Source organism: Mesocricetus auratus, unplaced genomic scaffold, assembly GCF_017639785.1.
Source record: "Mesocricetus auratus isolate SY011 unplaced genomic scaffold, BCM_Maur_2.0 Super-Scaffold_100009, whole genome shotgun sequence".
In the NCBI taxonomy this organism is placed as follows: Eukaryota; Metazoa; Chordata; class Mammalia; order Rodentia; family Cricetidae; genus Mesocricetus; species Mesocricetus auratus.
In genome coordinates this window covers 20831291-20858891 of record NW_024429193.1, presented here as the reverse complement: position 1 = coordinate 20858891, position 27601 = coordinate 20831291, and the positions used below count along the sequence as shown (strand labels likewise).

Genomic DNA, 27601 nt, shown 5'->3' with positions numbered 1-27601 from the left:
TTAAAACCTTTGCTGTTTCTGTGGGTGCTTTCTTTGAAGAGGAATGGAGATCAAATTTTCTTCCCTCAATCTCTGTCTGTCTGCTCATTCTTCCCTGCTTCCTAGTCTCTCTTCCTTACCAGGTACCATGTGGACTTTTAGTTACAGCTTCTTTTACGCAAAAGAAACGAGTTCTAACCTGACTGAGAAAGGGAGAGAGTGGGTTGGGAGAGGGCGAGATGGAACACAAAAGAATTGTTGAACCGAATAAAAACAAAATGTTCCCATCAGCACATCCCCAGAGCAATGCTTCCTTGACAGGACAGTTCCATTTCTTTCCACTTTGGCAGGGAGAATAAACAGAAGGGCGTGTCGTAAAGGGGCAGATCACATGTGCACTCAGCTGACACCACAGCTAACAAAATCCGTGTGCGACCTTGTCTGGTGCTCTGGAGGAGGGAAGAAGCCTACAGGGACCCATCAATCTACTGATAGCAGCAAGGACAGACAGCATGAGCACAGCTGGAAAAGTAAGAAAACGATATTACTGTTGGAAATATATTCTCATTAATATGCAAAAGATGAAGATTCCTAACTCAGAAATAGCATGCACTCAAATGCAACGTGTAATGTATGTTGCAGGTGAACTGGGTTACAGTGCAACTAGATTGCTACTAAACATCTTTCATAAAAGTGCATAGAATCTATATCTGGGAACGTCCTCACTTCCTCATTAACTTTTAGTAAGGGAAAGTTATTCTAAGCCAACTGTGACTACTAGGTAAATAGGAAGAGTAAAATGATATTTTAGGGATAGTCTGTGTTCTTATTAAGATGCCATTAGAGTGCTGTTTTTGTAATCCTGTATTTTTGTATGAAAGCATAAAGGTTAAGTCTGACCAGAGTTTCATAACAGGATTTGACTCCAGGAACTTAGTAGAACTCTCTCTGTAGCCCTAGGTAAATGTCTGACAAGAGATGGATTGATTTCAAAGCATTAGGATCGTCCACAGTAAGATTACATTACCATGCAATTGTGATTTGGACAACTCACAAAATTTCTAGAAATTCTATAGAACAGTCTCTTCTCTCCTAAAAAAATCATCCAGCTTTTACATAAAAGTAATTCTGAGAAAAACTGAACCACTTGACAACACTAGGAATACACATATATGGTACTGAGCTTTCTAAAAAGCCACACTTCCTTGCTGAATCTGTGTATGGTACTGAGACTAACAAGCAGTCATTCATTATAACTGATTTTTGCTATAAAAGCCTATGTTTGTGTTGGCACAGGTGTTATTTTAGAAGTGGGTCAAAAGTCCAAAAGTTCACAGTGAGAACTGCATGATAGGATTTGCAGAGGCTTCTTCATACACAGTGTGACACTATTTCCCTCTTGAAAAGATGGACTGAGAATCACAGAAGGGACTGGTTGTCAGTGATTATTCTGATTCAATTTATGGTTATGTTTAGGATGGCATATTACATTTCCAAGAAAAATAGTTAGCAAAAAGAATGACTGAAAAAGTTAAGTGGAAATCCGATAATATCAACCAAACAAGAACTGAGGGTCCAGGGAATCCCAGGCTCTTGGGTACAGGGTAAATAACAGCACTGTGGTGATCGCTGGTTTGTGTTTATATTGCCTAGAACAGCAAAATAATAACATAACCAGGTGTGGTAGAACATCTCTGAAACCCCAGCACTAGGAAGGCCAAGACAGAAAGGTTCCTGGTTCAAGGCCAGCCTGGGCTGCTTATTAGAATATTGTCTCAGAAATCCAAAGCCTGGGGACTAACTCTGTGACAGAGTCCTTGCCTGAATGCACAAAGCACTTCAAAAATATATGAATTATTATCACTTAGAATTGAACATACACCCAGTGGTTTTCTTCAGACAACCTCTTTCAGAACAGTACCAGTGACTATCAAGGAAAAAATAGTGCAAGCATGTCCTGGAAGAGCATACATACACCCTTTCATCTAGGTGTACTACATTTAAGTGAATTTTCCTGACCCTGGGCTGAGGTGGCACCAGTTTTTAAGGGTCTTTTAGCTCTTAGTAAACGAGAAGCCTCTGTTTTTATGTAACAATGCAAGGCAGACCCCAGGACAGATCTAGGTGTACTATATTTATTTGAATTTTCCTGACCTTGGGCTAAGGTGTCAGCTGTTTTTTCAGGTCTTTAGCTCTTTGTAAATGAGAAGCTTCAGTTTCTGTGTAGCAATGGGAGGCAGACCCCAGGACAGCTCTCATGGAGCAGTGATCTCCTTGGAGATAAAGTAACCCTTTGTCTCCCAGGTAATCAAGTGCAAAGCAGCTGTGCTATGGGAGACTCACAAGCCCTTCTCCATCGAGGACATAGAAGTCGCACCCCCCAAGGCCCACGAAGTTCGCATTAAGGTAACACAACCTTTGACATCTATAAAGTTAGGTTTGAAAAACTCAGAAAACTCCAGTTAACAGCCCCCTAAAGAGACTTGTCCTGACAATGAATTAGTCTGTTGCTGAGGCAAGCTATTGATAACAACTGCTCATAGTTTGAAGTGACTAAAAAGTATGTTTAACATAATCCCTGAAAACTTTTTGAAATATTATATGTTTGTAAAGTGCTAAGCATCTTGATTACTAAAAGGAATTAATATCCAAAAAACAATTGATATTAGGTAATTTCTTGGTGCTCATTTCCTATTTCTGTTTCCAGAACTCAGCATGCACTTTTATATATTGTACAAAATACTATTTTAGGGTCACTTACTCACAAGATGATCATTGATGCTTAAGCTGTTTAATTAGGAAAAGACAGATGAAAGCACAGGGAGATCATGGACTTAAATCAAATCTTTGAATTTGGAAGCGATGGGGAATGTTAGCAAACTCTTTGGAAGTACAAGTTCAGGACAGTGTATTAAACCCCACAGTCACGAACATTTCTAAGTGTAATCTATCTCTGATTTACAGATGGTGGCCACGGGCGTCTGCCGTTCAGATGATCATGTGGTTAGTGGAAGCATGGTTTCACCTTTCCCTGTAGTTGTAGGCCACGAGGGAGCCGGTATTGTGGAGAGCGTTGGAGAAGGAGTGACTTCTGTAAAACCAGGTACAGAATCCTTTACCCTCGGGACTTGTGTTTTGATTCTGATGCCAAGAGCATCCTTCCTAAAAGAGGAAGCTGATGCATGGAAGACATAATTACTTGTCATAAATAATTAACAAAAAGCAAAAGTTGCCTTTTATTTCTTAGGGAAAACACCTAGTTCTTTGTTCAAAACTGAGATTTCCCAAAGTAAGTTGTCACTTTATCATTTTACTATGCTTCCTCCAAAGATAATTAGGATTATTGTTTTAAGTATTCATCTAATACTAAGAGAAGTACAATCACTTTGAAAAGCCAACACCTGGGCGATGGAAAAAGGACTTTGTGATTAAAATCAATCCTGTTATTCTAGAGCACCCAGCTGAACAGTTCACAACCATTTATAACTCCAGGTCTAGGGGACCAAACTCCCCCTGCTGGCCTCCAAGAGTACCCACACACAAACAGCATATACACAAGTGGCATACACACATGGATACTCCCACATGAGCATAAAAACCAAACAAATCTTTTTAAAAAGGCTATCAAAGTTCTCATTTTAATTTTATCCTATGGTCAAGTTTAATTTATCATGTTTATTAGAAAATATCTCTTAAGCTGTGTTTGGCTTTATTTTATTGTTATTGTAACTATTAGACAAAATGTCATATCTCTCCAAAAGCCTATGCTAATATAAGAAGTTGGCAACTCATTGCCACTAACGTATATATTTATACTTAGCAGTGAGAACATCCGAGGTTTGACTTGACTAATATGTGTATAGTCCCCAAGAGAAACTGAGGCACACAACTAAAGCTAACTGCTGATTGATGGAAATGACTGTTTTTACATTTCCCTTTTCTCTCTGGGAATCTCCAGGCACATATAAACCTGGATGAATAGCAAGGCTGGGAGGTAATGACCCATGCATGGCATAGTGTGGTTGGGCCCTATCTCTTGGAGACCTTTCAAAGACACACATCTCTACATGTGGGCTTCATGTGGTTGCTTTATTAATCCTGGATAGACATTTAAGCCATTTTGTTGTTTTGTTATTTCCACTCCAGGTGATAAAGTCATCCCGCTCTTCTCTCCCCAGTGTGGAAAATGCAGGGTTTGCAAGCACCCAGAAAACAACTTGTGTATAAAAAATGAGTAGGTTTCTTATTGTCTTCTTGTACAATAAGGTTGCACACTGGTCTTATTCTGTCTCATGTCCTTGGTATGCCTGTGTTTCACCGGACAGTTTGATAAAACCTCGGGGGACTCTGCTGGATGGCACCTGCAGGTTCACCTGCAGGGGGAAGCCAATTCACAACTTCCTGGGCACCAGCACGTTCTCCCAGTACACTGTGGTAGATGAGATAGCGGTGGCTAAAATCGATGGAGCGTCACCACTCGAGAAAGTCTGCCTCATCGGCTGCGGGTTCACAACTGGCTATGGCTCTGCTGTCAAAGTTGCCAAGGTAAGATGAAGATGGAGGTTTCGGTCCTGCTTGGTCCCACCACCGCTTTGCCCCAAATAAACACACAATGCCTTATGTGAAGTATAAAATGTTTGGATGATGGCTCAGGCTTATTATTGGCTAGCTCTGTCTTAATTATTAACCCATTTCTATTAATCTATGTATTGCTATCAGGCTGTGGCTTACCCATAATCTGACATGTTACTCCTTCAGTACCATGGCATCTCTTCGAGGCCTCTCTCCACCTCCCTCTCACCAGCCTTCTCCTGGTTTGGTAACCGGAGCTATAGCTCCTGCCTGGCTACTGGACAATCCGTGTTTTATTCATCAACCAATAAGAGAAACATGTATACAGAAGGACATCCCCTGTCATTAAAGATGATCAGTAACCCATGTAACAAGACCATTCCATGATCTCTCATGGGCCCGACTTGTGGCTAGACAGCAAGTGGGCAGGGTTCTTCTAAAAGGAGTCTGAGGAGGAGTTGGGAAATAAACCAGTTCACACATGTGTTCCTCTCACGGTTCTCTTTTCTTCAAGAAGATGTTTATCCTAAAATTCAATCTCAAAAGCTCTCCTTAAGATTGATCTCTAAAAGCACACTCCTCAAAAGTTCTTACTCCAAAAGTTATCTTAGTATTCTCTTTAAAGTTCTTTCTAAAAAGTCTTCCAAAGGACCTTCTTCTAAAAGTTCTCCTGAGGTCTTTCCTATCCCACAAGACCGCTAGTTTTTATAACCATAGCACATTTAACAACTCTCTGGCATTAGGGCATGCATATCTCTCAGAACCAATAAGGCAGGTAGGATCTTGAGAAAAGCAGGTGCCTCATGTCTCTCCCCTGGATTTGACTTGCAAAACAAACTGGCAAACTTAAGCCTCAGGGAGACATGACTTGCAACACATGCTGGCAGCTCATTAAAGCTATATCAAAGGGAAACCTAAACTTAGGTAGTATGAGAACCAAAGGCTGTAGCTCTTACTGCTGAAGCCCCAGTGGGAAGGAATTCCTTTCTCTGAGGTCCATTAGAGAATACAAAGCACCTAGCATATGTTTTATATACACTCAAATTCATATGAGCAAATATTCTGGAGTAGATACCTAGAATATTAATTGTTGCTTCTGTAATAAATTTTAAAGTCTCACAGCACCCATGGAACAAGCTATGTGATATTGGCGGTACCAAAAGGAAATGAATTGCTCACAGGCATCAGAGGGTGTTTTTGAAGAAGAGAAATAATCCTTTCCAACTCCCATGAGAATTCACTCTACACACTCAAGAAAAGCTCTATAACAGTATGCATCCAGCTCTGGCTAGTTCCCAAAGAGAAATTGACCTCTCATACAAATTATTTTACACTTATAGGGATCTTAAGCTCTAACATTTTACATATGCTGTTGTCTGCAATGCTCTATTATGTCTCAGGCCCAAAACACACTTTGAGTAACTAAATGAGTTTTAAAGAGTCAGAAACTCTCAAGCTGGCAATTTGGGACAAATGGGAGGTTGGTAAAGTGGAGATGTCATCATGGCTATCTCTAAAGAGAGCCAGCATGGGGAGAACTGCATAGCAAAGGTACTGTCACGTTATTTATAAAACTTAGACCAACACTGTTAACTGAAGCCAATCTGCCTGCCTGGTGGAACTTTCCTGAAAAGAAACCGAGACTTAATGATGAACTAGGACTTAATGACACTGTGACCAATGCAGCCCCTCTTAACTGCCTGCTGTTCCTTGAAAGAGCACCAGGATGAGACACATTCTTTGTTAAAGGTCAGCTCTGGGCCAGGCTTGTCTCCTTTTGTTAGGAGGATTGTGAACAAATCTTAGCAGAAACATTTTCCCAGCAAACCTAGACTTTAATTATGTTAGAGGTATACCTATCCCTACAGTTTCAGACATACCTGTTGAGTGTGCTGCCTATGGCAGTGTTAAAGACAGGGCTCCTTTGGCTAAATTCTACTTTGTGAGACATAATATTTCCTAAGCAAGTTTGTTAGCAGACCTGTTAAAACAGCAGTCTATTACTCTAGGATTCCCCTTCAGGCAACTGTAGCAAGAAGAGGTTGCGCCAGCAGATGGAATGAAGTCTGAGTAGTCATGACAGAAGACAAAGCAAGGTGCCTGTGTAACATGGAGAACTCCCTAACAATCACTGTTCTATCCATCTTTTATGTTTTCTGAAATCATAGGTGACCCCAGGCTCCAGCTGTGCTGTGTTTGGTCTTGGAGGTGTTGGTCTGTCTGTCGTCATCGGCTGTAAAACAGCTGGAGCATCCAGGATCATTGCTGTGGACATCAACAAAGACAAGTTTGCAAAGGCCAAAGAATTGGGTGCAACCGAGTGCATCAACCCTCTAGACTACAACAAACCCATTGAGGAGGTTCTCCAGGAAATGACCGATGGAGGAGTAGACTTTTCCTTTGAAGTAATCGGTCGGCTTGACACCATGGTAGGTACTGTGGCATGCCTTGAGATCTGCTCTTCTGCCATACATAATATGCTATAGACAGCAAAATAGAAATATGCTGCAGAAAGCTATTGTCCATCTCCTGTGTCCTACTCAGATTGCTTAATTCACTATTATTATAAACTTTCATTTTTTTCAGTTCTACAAACTTGCCTCAAACAATATTCCCCCTTTAATGGAGGAAGCTTGCAATGGATGTTTTTTAGTCAAAATCAATTCATCAAAAAATTTAAACATAAATTTTGGTCTTAAATGGACAAATGTAATTTCCTTCCATATTCTTTATATTAGCTAATGTTTGAAATTAAATATTTCAAAAAGCATCTTCATGTTTCATTATATGGCCAAAAGGAATAATAAGTAATTTGTGGCCAAGTATTATTTTATTAGCATAAAACAATATAGGAGTGAATGCTTTAATGGAACACCATGTTCTCAATACAGAGACAGGCCAGGCCAGGCACCAGCAAGCACCCAGATTTATATGGAGTACATACTTCTTGAATAGAATTCACAGAGTCTGCCTTGCCTCCTAAATTGAACAGATACACATTTTGTAGCTTGTTTATGATCTACATGGCATAGTACATGGATCCATCTTCCATGTGGAAAGCACTTAGTTAATGTCACCTGCGTGTCATGATAAGAAACACTATTGCTAAACTTACAGTGCTTGTATATTTGAAATACACTTGACACTACTTTCAAATATTGCAAATGCAATCCATTGCTAAAGAATACTTCTCCAGTTACATTTCACCCAACAAGAGACCTATAGAATTCTAGAGAAATGACCCTACAATCCTAACAAATCACCATTACTGAGGAACACCAGAAATTCTTGGCAGAGTTGGTTATAGAGAATGGCTATGGTACCCTGAGAATGACCTTCTTCTCAGTCTTCAACTGAGACAAGATGCCGTAGATGATTGAAGATCCAAGAGAGGATAGCATCTCCTCTTGGGACAGAGAGTTCTTCCAAGCTAAGGATTCTGGTTTTTCCCAGGGCTATCGTTCTTCTGTGATTCATTCTCTCTTTTTCTTTTTTCTAATCACAAACTGGGTTGTAATTTGATTTGAAGATCCAAAAGTCTGATACCTAACAATTTTTGAGGTCATCTGGTTTTCTAAATGTCAAAATCAAAAGACCCCTAAATATTTATCTTGGAGGATTCTAAAGGATTGTCTCCTATTGATGTTGTAAAAAGCCCAACTGAAAGATGAAAACTTCCTGGATGTCTACAGATAACAGAATACTGTTAAACCAATGCATACTTTGGAGGCAGAACCAAGTTATGCATGCATGCCTGTTCTTGATATAAGCACCAGAGTAGGAATTTATTGAAACAGAAGCTTGACAAATGGATGAGAGAGAACTTTTCATGTAGTCATTATTATATCTTCATCATCAAAATTCCTGGCTCAGAGTACAAGCTTCACAATTATAATTAATGGACAAATTAAAAGACCTACTCATAGATTGCCTGAGAATTATGTGATTAGGAAACAATATTTTCCTTGGAGAACCCAGAATTTCCATGCTCACAATGAGAATTGCTTCTTTATTAGTGTGTAAGGAAGAATTAAACATAAATTTATTCATTCACCCTTTCACTCACAAAATGTTTTCCACACATTTCATCATGTGACCTGAAGATGTATATCAAGGGTAGACACCACAAGAGAATCCACTTAAATATCATTTTTATTCCAGAATTCTGCCCTGGTAAGCTGCCATGCAGCATGTGGTGTAAGTGTCATTGTGGGGGTGCCTCCTAATGCAAAAAACCTCTCAGTGAACCCCATGTTGCTGTTGCTGGGTCGTACCTGGAAAGGAGCAATATTTGGTGGTATGTATTTATAATTTATAGCTAAGGTCAAGTTTGGTATGTCTTATTCTGTGTTAAGGTGGACATGTGGATGTGTGTGGAGGCTACAGAACATTTGATGTCCTTACTTGGGAGCCATCTGCCTTGTTCTTTGGACAGGGGGTCACAGTGGCATGAGGCTCACAGTCAAGTAGACTTCCTGGCCAGCTAGTCTCAGGAATCTACCAGTTTCCTCTCTCCAGATCTGGAATTACAAGCTCCCCCAGCACTGAATCAACTGTTAATTGTTATTTTTTTCCTTTATTTTGTTTTTTATTCTGTAGCTCAAACTTAGCTCTGTGACAACCTCTCCCCCTTCCCCTGCCCCCAAAACCACTAGTCCAGACAATGGAAGCTGTTGAAGAGAACTCTTAAAATTTGTGATAGGGAGGCTGAGCTGTAGCTCTTCACAGTTGGTGGCCTCTGGTGGATGGGGTGGGGAAGGGCTCAGTTTTCTTTAAGGAGCTGGCCTCGGGGAGTTTGACCATGCTCCAGTGAATATATATTGGACTCGGCATATTTTTCCCCATGGGACAGGTCACACGTGTTGTGGGCTGAGCCTGGGAGGACTGGAAAGTGAGTGTGACTGGATGAAGTGTGTGGATAAGATCAGAGGGCATTGTGTGAAATTCCCAGATAATCAATAAAAATATTGTGTCAGAAAACAAACAAGAAAGAACTTATTAACTGAGCCATCTTGCCAGATTTGAAGGTCAAAATCTTAACTCCTTTCAGAATGTCTTCCCTTTTAAACAGAAAAGTTCAGGTATTATAAAGCAACATATTTTAGAAACATGAAAATCACTGTTCTCTCTATAACAAGACCCAATGCAGGAAATCCCAAGACAGGATTACCTGTGTCCCCATCAATCAGCCAGGGCTTTTCTGCCTCCTTCAACTTGTATCTTTGTGAGGCCCCCAAATGCCTCATAGGATGCAGAAAACCCAAGGCAGTAGCTTATGCCTGTGCTTATTACTTGAATGTGGACAGCTCCCTTACTCTGAGTATAAACATCTGCCATATAATTTCTCTCGGAAGAACCAATCAGCTATCCTCATTAGACAGGGGCATCATAAGAAAGTTAATGCAGGGCAGGAGGTGACAGAGTCTCTGGACTTTCGCACTTCCAAGAACTTTGGTTAACTTGGGAAGTCTTCTACCTAACCCAGAACCTGCAGTGACCCCATCTCATGGTGATGCTGCTTTCCTTCCAGGGTACAAGAGTAAAGATGAAGTCCCCAGACTTGTGACTGATTTTATGGCTGAGAAGTTTCCATTGGAGCCATTAATTACTCATGTTTTACCTTTTGAGGAAATAAATGAAGGATTTGATCTGCTTCGCACTGGAAAGAGGTAAGCGTTGACATTATATTTATAGGGGGCAGGTGGGGTAATTATTGTTTATGGCAAGGTAAATGGATAACAAAAAATGAAGGAGAAATGGGATAAGAACAAAAGTAGCGTCCCTGGCTTCTATCACTAGTTCAGGCTCTACATACAGATGTGTGAGCTTGGACAATTTACAAGCCTAAGCCTCAGTTTTCACCTTTCTAAAATGGACAAAGTATGATAGTGTACCAGATAGTGTTGCAGTTTAGAATGAAGTTTCAAACTAACCTATGGCAAGCAGCAAGAACGAAATGCATATTATTGCCCACTGTTACATTTCTTACACCAGGCATGCAGACTTTATATTATTTAAGAATGCTAACTGTGAACCAAAATCTAAATGGCAGTCATATTAGGATGTTCTGTGTGAGTTTAGAGCTGGAGACAAGGAAGGCAAGAGAGATCAGAACAAGGTTGATTGCCCTATTACAGACTTGACCTTGGTCACAGGGTTAGACATGGCATGGTTGGGAACCTGGGTGGATTTCCACTAGACTCATAGCACATGCTTTATTCACTCACACGGGGACTGTAAGTCATGGGAATGTGGAAACAACATCTTATGTTTCATATTTCAGTATCCGTACTGTCCTGACGTTCTGAAACCATACAGATGCCTTCCTACTGCTGATGCCTCCAGGCCCCTGATTCACAGCACCAATCACATCACAGCATCAATTTTCTTCCTTAGAGGAACTGCCAATAAAGTCCTCATGCAAGCATACCACATGAAACTGGGTTTTCTATGAAAGTGTTTTTAACCCCAAGTGAGAGCTATCACACTCAGCTGGGGAACTGGTGGGTACCAGCCTTCCTTCTTATTTGAAGGACCTGGGTCATCTTGCCTACTGGGGATAGCACATCTTGTGACATCTTGCATTCATTTCTCTCTGGAATCCACAGTCACTGGAACTCAGTGGAGCAGAGAGATCTTTCTGTCCCAGCGCACACAGGATGATCTATGAGCTCAGCTTTCCAGCCACACTTTCCACTGTCTGTACTTTCTTCCTTATGAAATATGTGAGGATGGGTAAAAGCACAGCATGCCAGTGAACATGGATATGTTATCTTAAGTAAGAGTGAGTCAGAAATGCTGACTCAGCACCTCCAGTAGTGATATGGGATGGATGGGCTGCAAGTGATGCTTGTGGTGTCTAACAAGTAGGCTGCTGTAGGACTAGAGAGCCAGGCTCAGTTCCAAGAGTGTTAATTCTACACCAGAAGAAAGATAATTTGATAATTTCTTATGTCAGCTTATCAGTCATTCTGTTACTCTATGCTGTTATAGCCATACTGAGACTTCCCTTTAAATGTTAAAGTAACAGCATCATTCTGATAGGTTAAATTCTCTCTGATAATTATGTAACCATAGTCAAGAAGTGAATCATAGAATAAAAAGAGAAAACAGTGACGTAAGAATGATAATGAAATGGGGGAAGTTTGGCTCATATTTGGCTTATATATATTTGGCTTACTCATTTCATTCACCTGGGACTCAGGGTAACAGAAAGTCTGCCTGGCACTGCTATAATTATGAAGAGAGTCCAAAGGCTTCTCATTATCTCACAAGACTAAATCAGAGCAAACTTAATTGGAGAGAGAGAGAAAGAATTGGTTTCTTCACCTCACCCTGTTCCTATAAGTATCTAGCATGTCAGTAAGTAAAACATAACATTTTACCTATCAAAGCTGATCAGACAGATCACTAGATAATCTCTCTCTCTCTCTCTCTCTCTCTCTCTCTCTCTCTCTCTGTCACACACACACACACACACACACACACACACACACACACACACAGGGGATCTGTACTCCAGTCCTCATGCTCTCACAGTTAACTCTACAAACTGAGGCCTCCCTACAGCCCATCATCAGCTAATCTCATCTAAATATGATATTTAAAGACATTTCTCACCCAGATGTCAGTAACTAACTGATATCAAGCTGCCTTAAATTAATATAAAAAAGGGTTTGAAACAAACAGATTCTTAATTGGTTGTAAATATGAATATCAAATGTCACATAGGTGATGACACATTGCAGGAAACTGGAAAGGAAGACATTGGAAATAACTTTAAATGTGAAGTTTTCTTCTGAAGCTTCAGAAAAATTGGAACAGTATGAAAGCTACAGGGAGGTAAACCCTTCATCAACAGAAAGATTGAGGGGACAAGTAATCAGACATAGTAATGATTAGGTTTGGCCATCCACTTGATACATTTAAATACCCATAGACTTTTCAAATGCAATTGTCTGTACCAAATCCAGAACTAAGAACCAAAGAGACTGTTATTACCAAGTTGACTGAAGTCTACTCTTGGTCATCCTTTTGGGGTGGAGGGCCTGAATATCTCTGGTCTCACTTGAAAATGGAGTTGTTCTGAGTTCATTTTTATAACTAAATTTGCTGGTTGAATCCTGTATTTAAAACCCCTTATGGAACTATTCAAAGTAGAGATAAACAATTTACATTTATCCAGAATAAAGAACCCTCTGAATATTTGGCCTTCACTGTTTTTCTGGTTTAAGTGGAATTAGCAGATAGCACTGTGGCATCAGATTCTTCTGTGCCTTCCCACAAGTCAGGCACCTTTCCCAAGACACATCCCCACCTCTCCATTGCCTCCTTCCTGTCTTTCCATGAATATTATTCTTAATGATCATCCATGTTTACACATGAAAGTTGAATTCATAAAGATCAAAGACTTGAAAAATAAAGACAACTGCAAGGGATTAATTGTATGAAACATTTTTCAAGTGCTCATTAGTTTTCTGTTTCCGTGTGTAAGATATACCCTGTAGTTAATATTTACAGAGCACACCTATTCATTATCCTATGCCATTTTAGGTCAAGAATCTGAACATGGAAGAACTGGTCTCTCTGTGGTTTCAAGGTGTCCCATAAGTGGGCTGCATTGCCTTCTGGAGCTCAGGGACTCTTTCAGTGCAGTGACACTTGCCAATTGAGTTTGAAATAATAGAAATCACATAAGCAGTAATTTATTATATGCAGAATTTGTTCACAGTATATAGCACCCGGTATTCATTGTCTTACTGGCTGTCAACCAGGGAAAATATCTCAACCTGATTCCTGTATCTTCTTACACTGTCATCTCCTGCTGTGCCCTCCAATCTACACTGACCCAATCTTATGTAATATAATCAGGGCCACCATGGGAATCTTATGCCCCATAACACAGCCTAAGGCCCCATTTCCTCTTAAGTATGAAAAATGCCACAAGGACATGGGCACAAAGGTTTGGAATCTTGGAAGTCATATTACAATTCTGTCTACCACTACGTCTCAGTCATCCATGTTGTGTTGGGTGTATTAAAGAAAGATATTTATCTCTCACCATTCTACACACTAGGTTTAAGACACCATCGGAGGTCATGTCTGCCTAGCTCTAGCTTTCTGACCTGTACATAGATGCTTTCTCTTCCTTCTTTTATTAACCTAGGAGTCAGTTGTCCTCACACATTTCATGAGGGTACCACTCCACTCACAAATACTGGAGTTCCTCCCAAAGATCTCAACCTCAAATACCGTTCTGCAAATTAAGCATCAACATAAGAATTTGGGCAACATATAACCACATTACTATAGCACGATATGTGAGGATTTTTTGCTATCAAGTTCTTACAGTCTATTACAAAATATGATTAATAGCAGCCTGAGCACCTTGCCTTTGAGTGTCTTTCACTGAAACATGATGCAGCTCAATTCTTGCTATGGAGAGACTGGTATAAACGGGTTGTGAAAACATATTCATATATATGCATATATGTATATGTAAATAATTTCCAACCTAGAAACTACTGATTAGTTCTGAGTTGATGTTCACAATGTGGTTGGAAGAGACGTGGCTGCATGGGCGGTGAAACAAGATTGGAGGAGTGACAGAGGTGTGGGGGATAAGAAAATGTTCATAGTTTGAAAACCTATTGCCTCGAATCCATTCTTTGCCAATATGTGATGTGCTCAAAGTGGGAGATTGATTTCAATAGTTTCAGAAGCTGCCTTTGTGTAACACCACTGGTCAAACTCTGACAGAAAGGCAGGTTTTTCTGTAAAAACAAACCCAACCAGATGATGAATCATATAGCCAGGACTCAGAAGGTGAAGACAAGAGGGTCCCAAATTTGGGGCAGGGCTGGACTATATAACAAGATTTTATCTCAGGAAAACAAGAGAGGGAAAAAAAAGAGGAGGAAAGAAGGAAGGGAGGGACATTTAAAAAGTGCAAGAAAATATTTGTAACATATGTTACTGGCAAAGAATTGTTTTCTTTAGTATCCACAAGCATCTTCATTTAGGAAAAATTCAATAGAATATACAGTAACAGAGACTTCAGAAGAGGAATCAGATTCTAAGAAAGATATGGCATGGTGCTGGGCCTTAGCAATGACCAACTACAGAATAAAAGCAGGACCTGCATCTCTACTCACCTCCTGGCCTGTGTTCCACATAGACAAGTGATTCATAACGGGTTCCTGGCAGCCATGCAGCAATATTTATTAAAATATAAAATCATATATGTCTATTCCCCCAATAATGTTACCCTTGGGAAATAATTACAGAATTAAGGATTCTGGATAAACAGATAAAAGGAAAAACCTCTCCACTTTGGCTTTTTTTTATAAAGTGAGAGGAATCCTTGGCCATTTTAACTGGAAGAATAAGAAATTCTAACTTCGATGTTCGTGAGGGAAATTGGTCTAAAGTTCTCTTTCTTAGTTGTGTCTTTGTGTGGCTTGGGTACCAAGGTAATTGTAGCCTCGTAAAATGAGTTTGGAAGTGAGCCTCCCACTTCTATTGTGTGGAATACTTTGAGGCGTATTGGAATTAGCTCTTCTTTGAATTTCAGGTAGAATTCTGCACTGAAGCCATCTGGGCCTGGGCTTTTATTAGTTGGGAGACTTTTGATGACTGTTTCTATTTCATTACGGGTTATAGTTCTGTTTAGATTGTTTATCTGTTCTTGATTTAGTTTTGGCAAGTGATATCTATCCAGGAAATTGTCCATTTCTTTACTTTTTTGAATTTTGTGGAGTACAGATTTTCAAAGTATGCCCTGATGATTCTCTGGATTTCCTCAGTGTTCGTTTTTATGTCCCCCTTTTCATTTCTGATTTTGTTAATTAGCATGCTCTCTCTCTCTGTCTTTTGGTTAGTTTGGACAAAGGTTTGTCTATTTTGTTGATTTTCTCAAAGAACCAACTCTTTGTTTCATTGATTCTTTCCTGGTTTCCTGGTTTCTACTTGATTGATTTCATCCCTCAATTTGATTATTTCCTGGCATCTGCTCTTCCTGGGTGAGTTTGCTTCTTTTTGTTCTAGAGCATTCATCTGTGTTATTAATTCTCTAGTGTGACTCTTCTCCAGTTTCTTCATGTGGGTCCTTAGTGCTATGAACTTTCTTCTCAGCACTGCTTTCAGAGTATCCCATAAGTTTGGGTATGTTGTGTCTTCATTTTCATTGAATTCCAGGAAGTCTTTAATTTCCTTTTTTATTTCTTCCTTTACCCAGGTTGGTGCAATTGTGCATTGTTCAATTTCCATGAGTTTGTAGGGTTTCTGCAATTTGTGTTATTGTTGAATTCTAATTTTAATGCATGGTGGCCTGATAAGATACAATTTTTTTGTATCTGTGGAGGTTTGCTATGTTTCCTATTATGTGGTCAATTTTAGAGAAGGTTCCATGTGGCACCGAGAGATCAATAGGATACAAATAGAAAAAGAAGAAGTCAAGCTTTCACTATTTGCAGATGATATGATAGTTTACATAAGTGGCCTGAAAAACTCTGAAAGGTAACTGCTAGAGTTGATAAACACCTTCAGCAAAGTGGCAGGATACAAGGTAAACTCAAATACATCAGTAGCCCTATTATATACAGATGATAAAGTGGCTGAGAAAGAAATCAGAGAAACATCACCCTTTACAATAGCCATAAACAGCATAAAATATCTGGGGATATCATTAACCAAAGAAGTGAAAGACCTGTATATCAAGAACTTTGAGTCTCTACAGAACGAAATCAAAGAGGATACCGGAAAATGGAAAGATCTCCCATGCTCTTGCATTGGTAGGATCAACATAGTAAAAATGGCAATCTTGCCAAAAGCAGTCTACAGATTCAATATCAAAATTCTGGGACAATTCTTCACAGACCTAGAAAGAACATTAATCAACTTTATATGGAAAAACAAAAGACCCAACAGACAAAACAACCCTCTACAATAAAGGAACTTTAGGAGGCATCACCATACCTGACTTCAAGCTCTATTAAAGAGCTATAGTCCTGAAAAAAGCTTGCTATTGGCACAAAAATAGACAGCTGGATCAATGGAACCTAATTGAAAACCCTGATTTTAACCCACATAACTACAAACACTTGATTTTTGACAAAGAAGCTAAAATTATACAATGGAAAAAAGAAAACATCTTCAACAAATGGTGCTGGCATAAATGGATATTGGAATGCAGAAGACTGCAGATAGATCCATATCTATCGCCTTGCACAAAACTTAAGTCCAAATGGATCAAAGACCTCAACATAAATCCAACCACACTGAAACTCTTAGAAGAGAAAGTGGGGGATACCCTTGAACGAATTGATACAGGAGACTGCTTCCTGAACATAACACTATTAGCACAGACACTGAGATAGGCAATTAACAAATGGGACCTCCTGAAACTAAGAAGCTCTGTAAGGCAAAGGACACAGTCAGCAAGACAAAAAGGCAGCTCACAGAATGGGAAAACATATTCATTAACCCCACATCTGACAGAGGGTTGATCTCCAAAATTTACAAAGGACTCAAGAAGCAAGTCTCCAAAACACCAAAGAATCCAATTAAAAAGTGGGCTGCAGAACTAAATAGAGAGTTTTCAATAGAGGAGTCTAAAATGGCTGAGAGGCACTTGAGAAAGTGCTCAACATCCTTAGCCATCAGGGAAATGCAAATCAAAACAACTCTGAGATACCATCTCACTCCTGTCAGAAGGGTTAAAATAAAAAACACCAAAGACAATTTATCCTGGAGAGGATGTGGTGATAGGGGAACATTCCTCCATTGCTGGTGGGAGAGCCAACTTGTTCAACCACTTTGGAAATCAGTATGGAGATTCCTCAGAAAAATGGGAATAAACCTACCACAAGGGATGACACCAACTGGCAAGCTAAGCAATAGTGGAGAGACCACCTTAAATGCCCATTGCTGATAATGAACCTGATGTCTACACTATATGTCATCCTAGAACCTTCATCCAGTGACTGATGGAAGCAGAGGTAAACACCCACAGTTAAACACTGAACTGAACTCATGGAACCCAGTGACAGAGAGAGAGGAGCAATGAGCAAATTGGCAAAAAATGGGCTGGCAGAGACAGCTGATCTGAACAAGGGGGAGAGCTCTTGGACCCCAGACTGACAACTGGGAGGCTAGCATGGGACTGATCGAGACCCCCTGAGAGTGAGAGTCAGTGCCGAGGCCTGGGCAACATATGGGGCCCTGGGCAGTAGATCAGTGTTTATCCCTGGCATACAAATGGACTTCGTGTGTCCATTACTCAAAGAGGGATAGTCTCTCAGCCTGGACTCTTTTATTATTATTATTATTTATTTTTAAGTTTAAATTAAGATTAGAAACAAGGTTGCTTCACAAGTCAGTTCCAGGTCCCTCTCCCTTTCCCTCCCCTCCTCCCGTGCCCTCCCCCATTCCCCCATTATCCCCTCATATCCCCAGGGAGGGTGAGGCCCTCCATGGGGGTGTCCATAATCTGTCATTTCATCCAGGGCAAGGCCTAGACCCTCCCCCCAAGAGTTCAGGGTGAGAGTGCATCTCACATTGTTGGATGGGAGTCCAAAGTCCATGTGTATACTCAGGATGAGTACTGATCTACTGCCCAAGGCTCAATAAATTACCTAGGCCTCCTCAGTGACATCCCCATTCAGGTGGTTTTGATCAGTCCGATGCTGTATTCCCAGGCTGATGCTTGGGATTCAAAAATTAAACTTTGTCAGGTCAGCTGTTTCTGGGGGTTAAACCAGCCCAGTCTTAACTCCTTTGTTCATCAGTCCTCCCTCTCTGTTACTGGATTTCTTGAATTCAGCTCAGTACTTAGCCGGGGGAGTGTGCCTCTTCTTCCATCAGCCACTGAATGAAGGTTCTGTTTCCCAGACACTCTGGCCATGGGATTGTAGGCTGGCACTCCCCAGATGTATGTCTAAAATTCATATATGAGAGTATATGCCATGTTTCTCTTTTTGTGACTGTGTTACCTCACTCAGGATGGTTTCTTCTAGAGTCATCCATTTGCCTGCAAATCTCAGGATTCCATTGTTTTATTCTGCTGAATAGTACTCCATTGTGTAAATGTACCACATTTTCTCTATCCACTCTTCTGTTGAGGGACATCTAGATTGCTTCCAAGTTCTGGCAATTACAAATAATGCTGCTATGAACATAGTGGAACAGACATCCTTGTTGTATGAATGGGCATCTTTTGGATATATGCCTAAGAGTGGAGTTGCTGGGTGTTGTGGTAGGTTTATTCCCATTTTTCTGAGGAATCTCCATACTGATTTCCAAAGTGGCTGAACAAGTTGGCACTCTCACCAGCAATGGAGGAGTGTTCCTCTTTCACCACGTCCTCTCCAGAATAAATTTTCGTTGGTGTTTTTTATTTTAACCCTTCTGACAGGAGTGAGATGGTATCTCAGAGTTGTTTTGATTTGCATTTCCCTGATGGCTAAGGATGTTGAGCACTTTCTCAAGTGCCTCTCAGCCATTTTAGACTCCTCTATTGAAAATTCTCTATTTAGTTCTGCAGCCCAATTTTTAATTGGATCCTTTGGTATTTTGGAGACTTGCTTCTTGAGTTCTTTGTAAATTTTGGAGATCAACCCTCTGTCAGATGTGGGGCTAATGAATATTTTTTTCCCATTCTGTGAGCTGCCTTTTTGTCTTGCTGACTGTGTCCTTTGCCTTCCAGAAGCTTCTCAGTTTCAGGAGGTCCCATTTGTTAATTGTCGATCTCACTGTCTGTGCTACTGCTGTTATGTTCAGGAAGCTGCCTCCTGTACCAATTCATTCAAGGGTACCACCCACTTTCTCTTCTAAGAGGTTCAGTGTGGCTGGATTTATGTTGAGGTCTTTGATCCATTTGGACTTAAGTTTTGTGCATGGCGATAAACATGGATCGATCCGCATTCTTCTACATGCCAGCCTCCAGTTATGCCAGCAACATTTGTTGAAGATGATTTCTTTATTCCATTGTATATTTTTAGCTTCTTTGTCAAAGATCATACATGTGGGTTAATATCCGGGTTTTCAATTCGATTCCATTGATCTACCTGTCTATTTTTGTGCTAATACCAAGCTGTTTTCAGGACTATAGCTCTATAATAGAGCTTGAGGTCAGGGATGGTGATGCCTCCGGACGTTGCCTTGTTGAACAGAGTTGCTTTGGCTATCCTGGGTCTTTTGTTTTTCCGTACAAAATTGATTATTGTTCTTTCAAGGTCTGTGAAGAAATGTGCTGGGATTTTAATGGGGATTGCATTGAATCTGTAGATTGCTTTTGGCAGGATTGCCATTTTTACTACATTGATCCTTCCTATCCATGAGCATGGGAGATCTTTCCATTTTCTGAGGGCTTCTTTAATTTCTTTCTTTAAAGATTCAAAGTTCTTGCTATACAGGTCTTTCACTTGTTTGGTTAGCATTACCCCAAGGTATTTTATGTTGTTAGTGGCAATTGTAAAGGGTGATGTTTCTCTGATTTCTTTCTCAGCCCTTTTATCATCTATATATAGTAGGGCTACTGATTTTCTTGAGTTGATCTTGTAGCCTGCCACTTTGCTGAAGGTGTTAATCAGCTGTAAGAGTTCCATGGTAGAGGTCTTTGGGTCATTTATGTAAACTATCATATCATCTGCAAACAGTGAAAGTTTGACCTCTTCCTTCCCAATTTGTATCCCCTTGATCCCCTTTTGTTGTTGTATGGCTAGAACATCAAGTACAATGTTGAAAACGTATGGAGGGAGTTGACAGCTTTTTTTGTTCCTGATTTTAGAGGAATTACATTGAGTTTCTGTCCATTTAGTTTGATGTTGGCTGTTGATTTACTGTATATAGCTTTTATTATGTTTAAGTATGTTCATGTTATCCCAGATCTCTCCAAGACCTTTATCATGAAGTGGTGTTGGATTTTGTCAAAGGCCTTTTCAGCATCTAGTGAGATGATCATGTGATTTTTGTTTTTCAGCTTGTTTATATGGTGGCTTACGTTGATGGATTTTCATATGTTGAACCATCCCTGCATCCCTGGGATGAAACCTACTTGATCGTGGTGAATGATTGTTTTGATGTGTTCTTGGATCTGCCTTGCCAGTATTTTATTGAGTATTTTTGCATCAATGTTCATGACGGATATTGGTCTGAAGTTCTCTTTCTTAGTTGTGTCTTTGTGTGGATTGGGGATCAAGGTTATTGAAGCCTCATAGAAAGAGTTTGGCAAAGTCCCTTCTGCTTCTATTGTGTGGAACACTTTGAGAAGAATTGGTATGAGCTGTTCTTTGAATTTCTCGTAGAATTCTTCACTGAGGCCATCTGGACCTGGGCTTTTTTTGGTTGGGCGAATTTTGATGACTGCTTCTATTTCCATATGGGTTATAGGTCTATTTAAATTGCTTATCTGTTCTTGATTTAATTTTGGCAAGTGATAGCTATCCAGGAAGTCGTCCATTTCCTTTAAATTTTCAAATTTTGTGGAGTACAGGTTTTCAAAATATGACCTGATGATTCTCTGAATTTCCTCAGAGTCCGTTGTTATGTCCCCTTTTTCATTTCTGATTTTGTTAATTTGCATGTTCACTCTCTGCTGTTTGGTAAGTTTGGACAAAGGTTTGTCTATCTTGTTGATTTTCTCAAAGAACCAACTCTTCGTTGCATTGATTCTTTGTAATGTTTTCCTAGTTTCTACTTTATTGATTTCAGCCCTCAATTGGATTATTTCCTGTCAGCCTGGACTCTTAGGGGAGTGCCTGGACCCTGACCTGAGTGAAATGACAGACTCAGGATATCCCCTATGTGGAAGGAAATGGGGATAGGGTGGGAGGCTGGGGGGAATGGTGCGGGGGTGCTCGAGGAGGGGAGGGAGAGGAAACTGGGATTGACATGTGAAGCAAGGTATTTAAATTAAAGTAATAAAAAAGTTAAAAACAAAAAGGAATTCTAACTTCATATCTGGAAGGGTAAGCGAATATTCAGACAGAACAAAACACATCTGGTAGGGTGCTTCCCCAACAACACAAGGTCAGGTTTGGAATAACGTGTCCTATGATGCAATCTTGTGACAGTCAACATAAAAAGTAAAAATATTCACAGTGGTTTCCATGCAGCTTTGCATTCCTATGCAGAAAAGTAGAGCAATATTCAGAGCAGACTGAGATCCATAGGAATCTAGTTTGAAAATAGTGAAGGTGCTGAAGGAACCTTCCTAAGTGCAAGTGTTCGGTTTCATCTGCTACAGTGGGACTTGTGAGTAGACCACTTAACAACCTCATGAAGAAAGTACAGAGAAACAAAAGGAAAGTTTCAAATGCTGACTGTGAAAAAATTATTGCACTATAATTGCTGTTGTCAATGGAGTTTTTTGTTTTGTTTTGCTGTTTTTAATCTTTGGGCCAAATAATTGTCAAAATAATATTAACTGCCCCAGATGTTTCCACAGGGAAAACTGTCAAAAATATTTTGTCTGTGTATCATATTATTCCAAGTTATAAATCTGTTCTTCTCATTGGACCAACTTAGAAATCCAAGGCTATCTAAATCTTAGTAATATCAGCTCCTGAGTCCCGACAGGGAAGGCTCTGGGCGCTGAGAAGACAGCACCATAAACATGAAAACACAGGAAAGGGAAGCAGCTTCCTGCACAAGTTCCCAAGTGTCCCTTGGACTGATGCCCTGGGAGCCCATCAAGGCAAACCCAGGAAACTTTATTTTGCCAAAGATAAAGAGCCCAAAATAAAATGTTCATTTAATGTATTCATTACCATTGCTTTACTTGTTTGTGTGTGGCAAGGTCTAAGACACACTGGACTCTAATCTGACAACTTCCTGCTTTAGACTCCCTAGTGCTGAGACTACGGGTGTGCAACACCATCCAGCCCTAAAGTGATCATAGAAATCATTATAGTGGTTCACATTTGATACCTCATTCCAAAGACATACCAGACTACATACCTTAGATGCTGTATGCGTACATTTCCGATAAAACACCTAGCAAAAGTACGCACATGCATAAATGAAACGAAGCACAACTGAGTTGGGGAGAACAGGTAAATACTTGTACACCATCTCTATCTACGGTAGAGTTCCTTTGCCAGGAACTACCAGGCCACAGCTTTAGTTCTGAACTCATGCTTCCCTCTGAAAGGGTGATCTCAGATAAGACAACTATTATGGGTCCCTTGTTCTCAGGGAAAATTCGATAATAATCATGTACCTCAGATTGCCTGATGTCATATGTTCTAAGTACTGAAAGAGTTATTACACTTGCAGTTATTTCTCTGCAATCTTTACAATGTATAGTCATAACCATTACATCAAAGACCAAAGGAACTAAGTAGGGCTGGACACAGATCTTCAGACCTCCATTGAGGCTGAGGTTGGGGACATGTCCATAGCACATGACTTGGGAGAAAGATAAGGTGAGTTAAATGTCCACTTTAAAGGACTACAGGTATAGAATTCTCAGATGACCTCTGCCAAAATGAAAGTAACTGGGGGAAGGGACTGGAAAGATGGCTCAGACGTTAAGATAACTGGCTGTTCTCTTCCAAAGATCCTGAGTTCAATTCCCGGTAACCACATGGTGACTCACAACCATCTGTAATGAAATGTGGTGTCCTCTTCTGGTGTGCAGGGAAACATACAGGCAGAACACTGTACACATAATACATAAATCTTTAAAAAGTAAGTGGTGAATGAGACTGAGTGGAGACAGAGGTGAGAGACTATGCTTGATATTTCTAGGGACTGGGGAAGCACTTAGGAGCTCAGCACTGTGGGAGGCAAAAGTGGAATGAAGGGACATAACTGAATGAAAGGCCAGAGTGCCAAGCTTCAACTTTTGCCAGATTCCAAAATGTCACCCTTTGAATTTTCACTTCTGTTTGTGCTAGTAGGGGTACTGACTTTTTGTTTATCATGCTATTCATTTGAGGAATCCGGAACGATATATATGTGATGATGGCTAAGCTCATTGTCACATAAAACATGTGTATCACTGTGACAGTGGGATAGCCTTGTGTCTTGGGTTGACCATGACAATTGTGACAAAGTTATCACTAATAACTCCCCTTCCTCTCTCACATGTCCTAGCTGAGATGTGTACCTGCAGGATCACCCTGGGTAGACAAACGTCACCCACATCCAAAGCCGATGGACAAGCTCTATGAAAAGCAGGGCAGACCAGTTACTACGTCTTCCTTGACAGAAAGCTCTGAGCTTACAGAACTGAACTTGATGCTGCTTCACTACCACCAGCTGTATGGCTGTTGCCTATCTTAGTGCTATCACCGAAAAGCACAACACAATAAAACACTTAACTAAATCCTCGTGCCTTTGTGGCTCTGTAAGCCCTTGTGTTAGAAGTGCAAAGGTTGGTGACAATGCCATCTGTAAGATTTGGTAGAATCCAGAGGAAATTACAGTCTGTAGCTGAAACAGAGGGAATCAAAGCCTATGTTACACAATGCATAAGTACTTACTTAGTGTTGGTGGTTCTGTTAAGTACTTGCTAAAAGATTTGAAAGTGGCCAGTACATTGGAGTCGCATTTGTATAAATTTGTAGTAATGTGGGTCTTGGCAGCTGAAGCAAAAACAGGTGAAGTAGTTTGTATAAGAACACATGAAATGTACCACAATACTGACTTACATCTTTCTGTCAAATTATAAGTAGGAATATGTATACTAATATCTTTTTATTAGGATTTATTGTTGTTTTTAACTTAGCCACTTACTGGAAAATATCAGGCATTAGCAGAATTTTTTTAATACCCTGGGTTACATGATAAATGGAAATATTTGGATCCTGATCCACAGCTGTGTTAGAGTGCATCCAAGCAAGAAATTCTTAAGGTATTTACTCTGATAGCAAATATTGAGAAATTGCCCTTTCAGTAGAAGAAAACAGAACATGGAGGATCCTGCTTATGTAAACCTTGGTTCTGATTTACCCCACACCTGGATTGCACAGTTCCACAGCCAGGGACTGTAGTTACCTTCACGGTGTCCAGCAGCTTTAAACTAGATCACTATCATCACAAACTAAATGTGTTACTCACTCTCAAGTTAAAATCAATATCCTCCTGTAATGCTTTGTCTAAGTAGAAGGAGAGGAATATATGGAGTAAAGAATGAATGATGAAAGAATTAACAGTCCAACAACTTCAGGACTTCATCTCTCTTTTGAGTAGATTCAAGCTTTAAGAAAGCAAACGCTAATGGAGTAACAGCAAAATATTGCATTGCAATAAAAAGTTGAAAATTATTTCCCCTTAAATGTTCAAATAAGTATAAATAAAGAAAAAGATGGAGCCCAAGGCTCTTCATGGTACCACATTATTCTCTGTCCGATAGCTTGGATACTTCAAGGAGTATGAATGAATTCCAAGTCTGGGGTCTTGGAGCTTTGCATGTCTATGATAACTTAAATTTTAATTTACTTCTCACATCAACTTTCCACATAAATATATATTCATTTTAGTTGTACAACTCAATGAACATTGACCACAATACAATTAACCATCCACAAACAAGACACAGTATTCCCTCCATGCCCTCCCCATTCTATAATTTACATGAAACCCTCCTTCCCGAGCCCACCCTACTGCCTAACCCTGGGTCTTGTCTTCCTGCTGTCTTCCATAGCTTTAGTTACACAGGATCAATAATAGTTTCACAATATTACATGAAAATTCTAGAAATAAACTAGGTAGTATCCCACTGAATTTATTACAAGAAATGTATATCTGCCCTAGAGGATGGGCATGTCATTTGAAATAATCACTGTTAGCACTGCAGACATATTTTTATTCTTTTCATATAAATAACTAAGGGAATTTCTACTTTGTATTCTGTGTGAAAATTGAACATTACAAAACAATGCAAGGCTATTTTCTAGTAATTGGACCTCTTTACACATCCAACAGTGCTGTATGTGAACTCCAGCCTCATACCTTGAATACATCTCAATGACATCATCACTTAGAAAAGCAGCTTCATACCCACACACATCACAATGACGTCATCTCTTAGAAAAGCAACTTAATACCCTCAGCACCGCACAATGATGTCATCACTTAGAAAAGCAACTTCATACCCTCACACATCACAATGATGTCATCCCTTAGAAAGGAATCCTTAATCTTCCTGTCCAGTTGTTTTTTGTTTCATCTGCTGCTCTATTGTTCTCTATTGCACTCATTTGAATGCCTTCCCTGAGGAAACATCAACTTTCTGAGAGTAGAATTACTTATCTTGGTGCCAAAAACAGGCATTGAATAATTTAATATGAGCTTTGTTGATACCACTAGGTTTTTCCAAGTTTGAATTTTGCAGTCATGCATGGAAATTACATTTTTAGCAAACTCTACTTTCATCTATGAGGATGGCCTAAAGCATCTTGCCTCTGTTTTGTTATATGTTACATGCATTCTGTGTTGAGTTACATTAACATTTAAACGTTAAGGTTTTGAATTCCCCATGTAGAGTCTATTCGGTTATAGATTAATTATTTTATATATTGCCAAGTATGAGCTGTCAGTATTTCCTTTAAGATTTTTATTTCTATGTTCACGAAATCTTCAGTTTTCCTCTGAAGTATTGAAGTTATCCCAGCTATCAATCTGACATTACCAAATAAATTGGAAAGTACATATAATCACTTTGTTTTCTGATATTGAGAAAATAGGTTTATTTCTCTTTAGGAGATTTCTAGAATTAAGACACATATTATCCTGGCAAGTAGTTGACTTTGTATGAAGCTTTGAAATAAACATTTAATGTTTTAATTAGCCACAGAGTTCACCAGATTTTGTTTTGTTTTGGTTCACCTTTGACCAGATGCCAACTTTTAGCATCAACATTTGCTCAATTTATTTAATCGGTCAAGTTTGTCCTATAAAGCTTTTTGTAAATGCCTCTGGTGTTTTAGCATCTCTGGTCCATATATAGCTCCCTTCCTTGTTTTTCAAGACTGGTGTTGCTATTTGTGTATTTTAATAAACAGGACTGACTGCTGAGAGATTTATCAATGAGAATAATCTTCCACAAGAACTGTCTTTGCTTTTATTGGTTTCTTTATTTCCTCTGTTTGTTATTATGGATTTCCATTTTTACATATATTAAATTCTGGGCTCAACTCTATTTTGATTAGACCAATCAAATGCCTTAGACAGGCAATGTAAAACAGAAATTCATCTTTACATAGTTGAACAAGTAATCTGCAACCTGAACAAAAGCAACACATTTTACATACTTAAACAAATGGAACATATACTTGCATTGTTAAATAAATATTCCTCAGCACACACATGTTGCTTGTAGGTATGTTTTCAGGACTAACTATTGGTATTGAATAACCAAGTGGCATTGTTTTTCCTGAAGGTGTCAGAACTAGACATAAAACCCAAACTAGATACCTGACCCACCTGAGTTATAGACTCTAGTTAAAATTACCACTAAAGATCTTTCAGTGTTGAGGGGACAGAGGAGGGAGGCAAGGAGGGAGAGAGGGAAGAAAGGAGGGAGGGAGAGAATATGAATTATTCCTATGATCAGTTGTTTAAAATCCAGGGTCCATTATCCTTTGATGTTCTTGTGATCTGCCTACTGTGTTTATACTATAAAACTCTCCTTCATACCAGCGTGCCCACAGTTCTGTTCTTGAAATATTAATAAGGGCATCAGAGAATCTCAATATTTCTCTTACCTCATCTGTAAAAGTGGTTGAGAAAACCTTCCTTGTAATGTCGCCCTTAAGATCATGTAATAATGTAGGAAGAACTCCCACTAGAGCTTTGGGAGCATAATAGATACTCACTAGCTTCTTACAGATCTGTGCTTCATAGCTAAATCATGTGCTTACATTACTCTGTAAACCCAACAGTCCAGTGAGTGAGATTCTCATAGTTGTTGAGACTTGAACCTAGTGGGATACCTGGGTACCATGCAGACCATTATAAACAAATATGGGTGGGGAGTGTTATAGCCATTCTCTGGAGAAGGTATCTTGTTAGATCATGTGACTTCTAGTTGACTCTCTACATG

The 27601-nt window shown here is 39.7% G+C and overlaps 1 protein-coding gene across 2 annotated transcripts; it reads left to right on the top strand.

The window, feature by feature from the left end:
- Positions 1 to 360: 360 nt before the first annotated feature.
- LOC121142315 (alcohol dehydrogenase 1-like) lies at positions 361 to 23881 on the top strand. 2 transcript variants are annotated; one of them, XM_040751730.1, is made up of 9 exons: positions 361 to 509; positions 2284 to 2385; positions 2944 to 3082; positions 4126 to 4213; positions 4305 to 4524; positions 6720 to 6980; positions 8713 to 8848; positions 10082 to 10220; positions 23650 to 23881. In XM_040751730.1, exons 1-9 carry the CDS (start codon positions 492 to 494, stop codon positions 23651 to 23653), a joined length of 1107 nt encoding a protein of 368 aa, XP_040607664.1. In that variant the 5' UTR covers positions 361 to 491; the 3' UTR covers positions 23654 to 23881. The 2 variants fall into 2 exon arrangements, with proteins under 2 accessions (XP_040607664.1, XP_040607663.1); XM_040751729.1 differs by lacking the exon at positions 23650 to 23881 and adding an exon at positions 10835 to 10980.
- The last annotated feature ends 3720 nt before the right edge of the window (positions 23882 to 27601 follow it).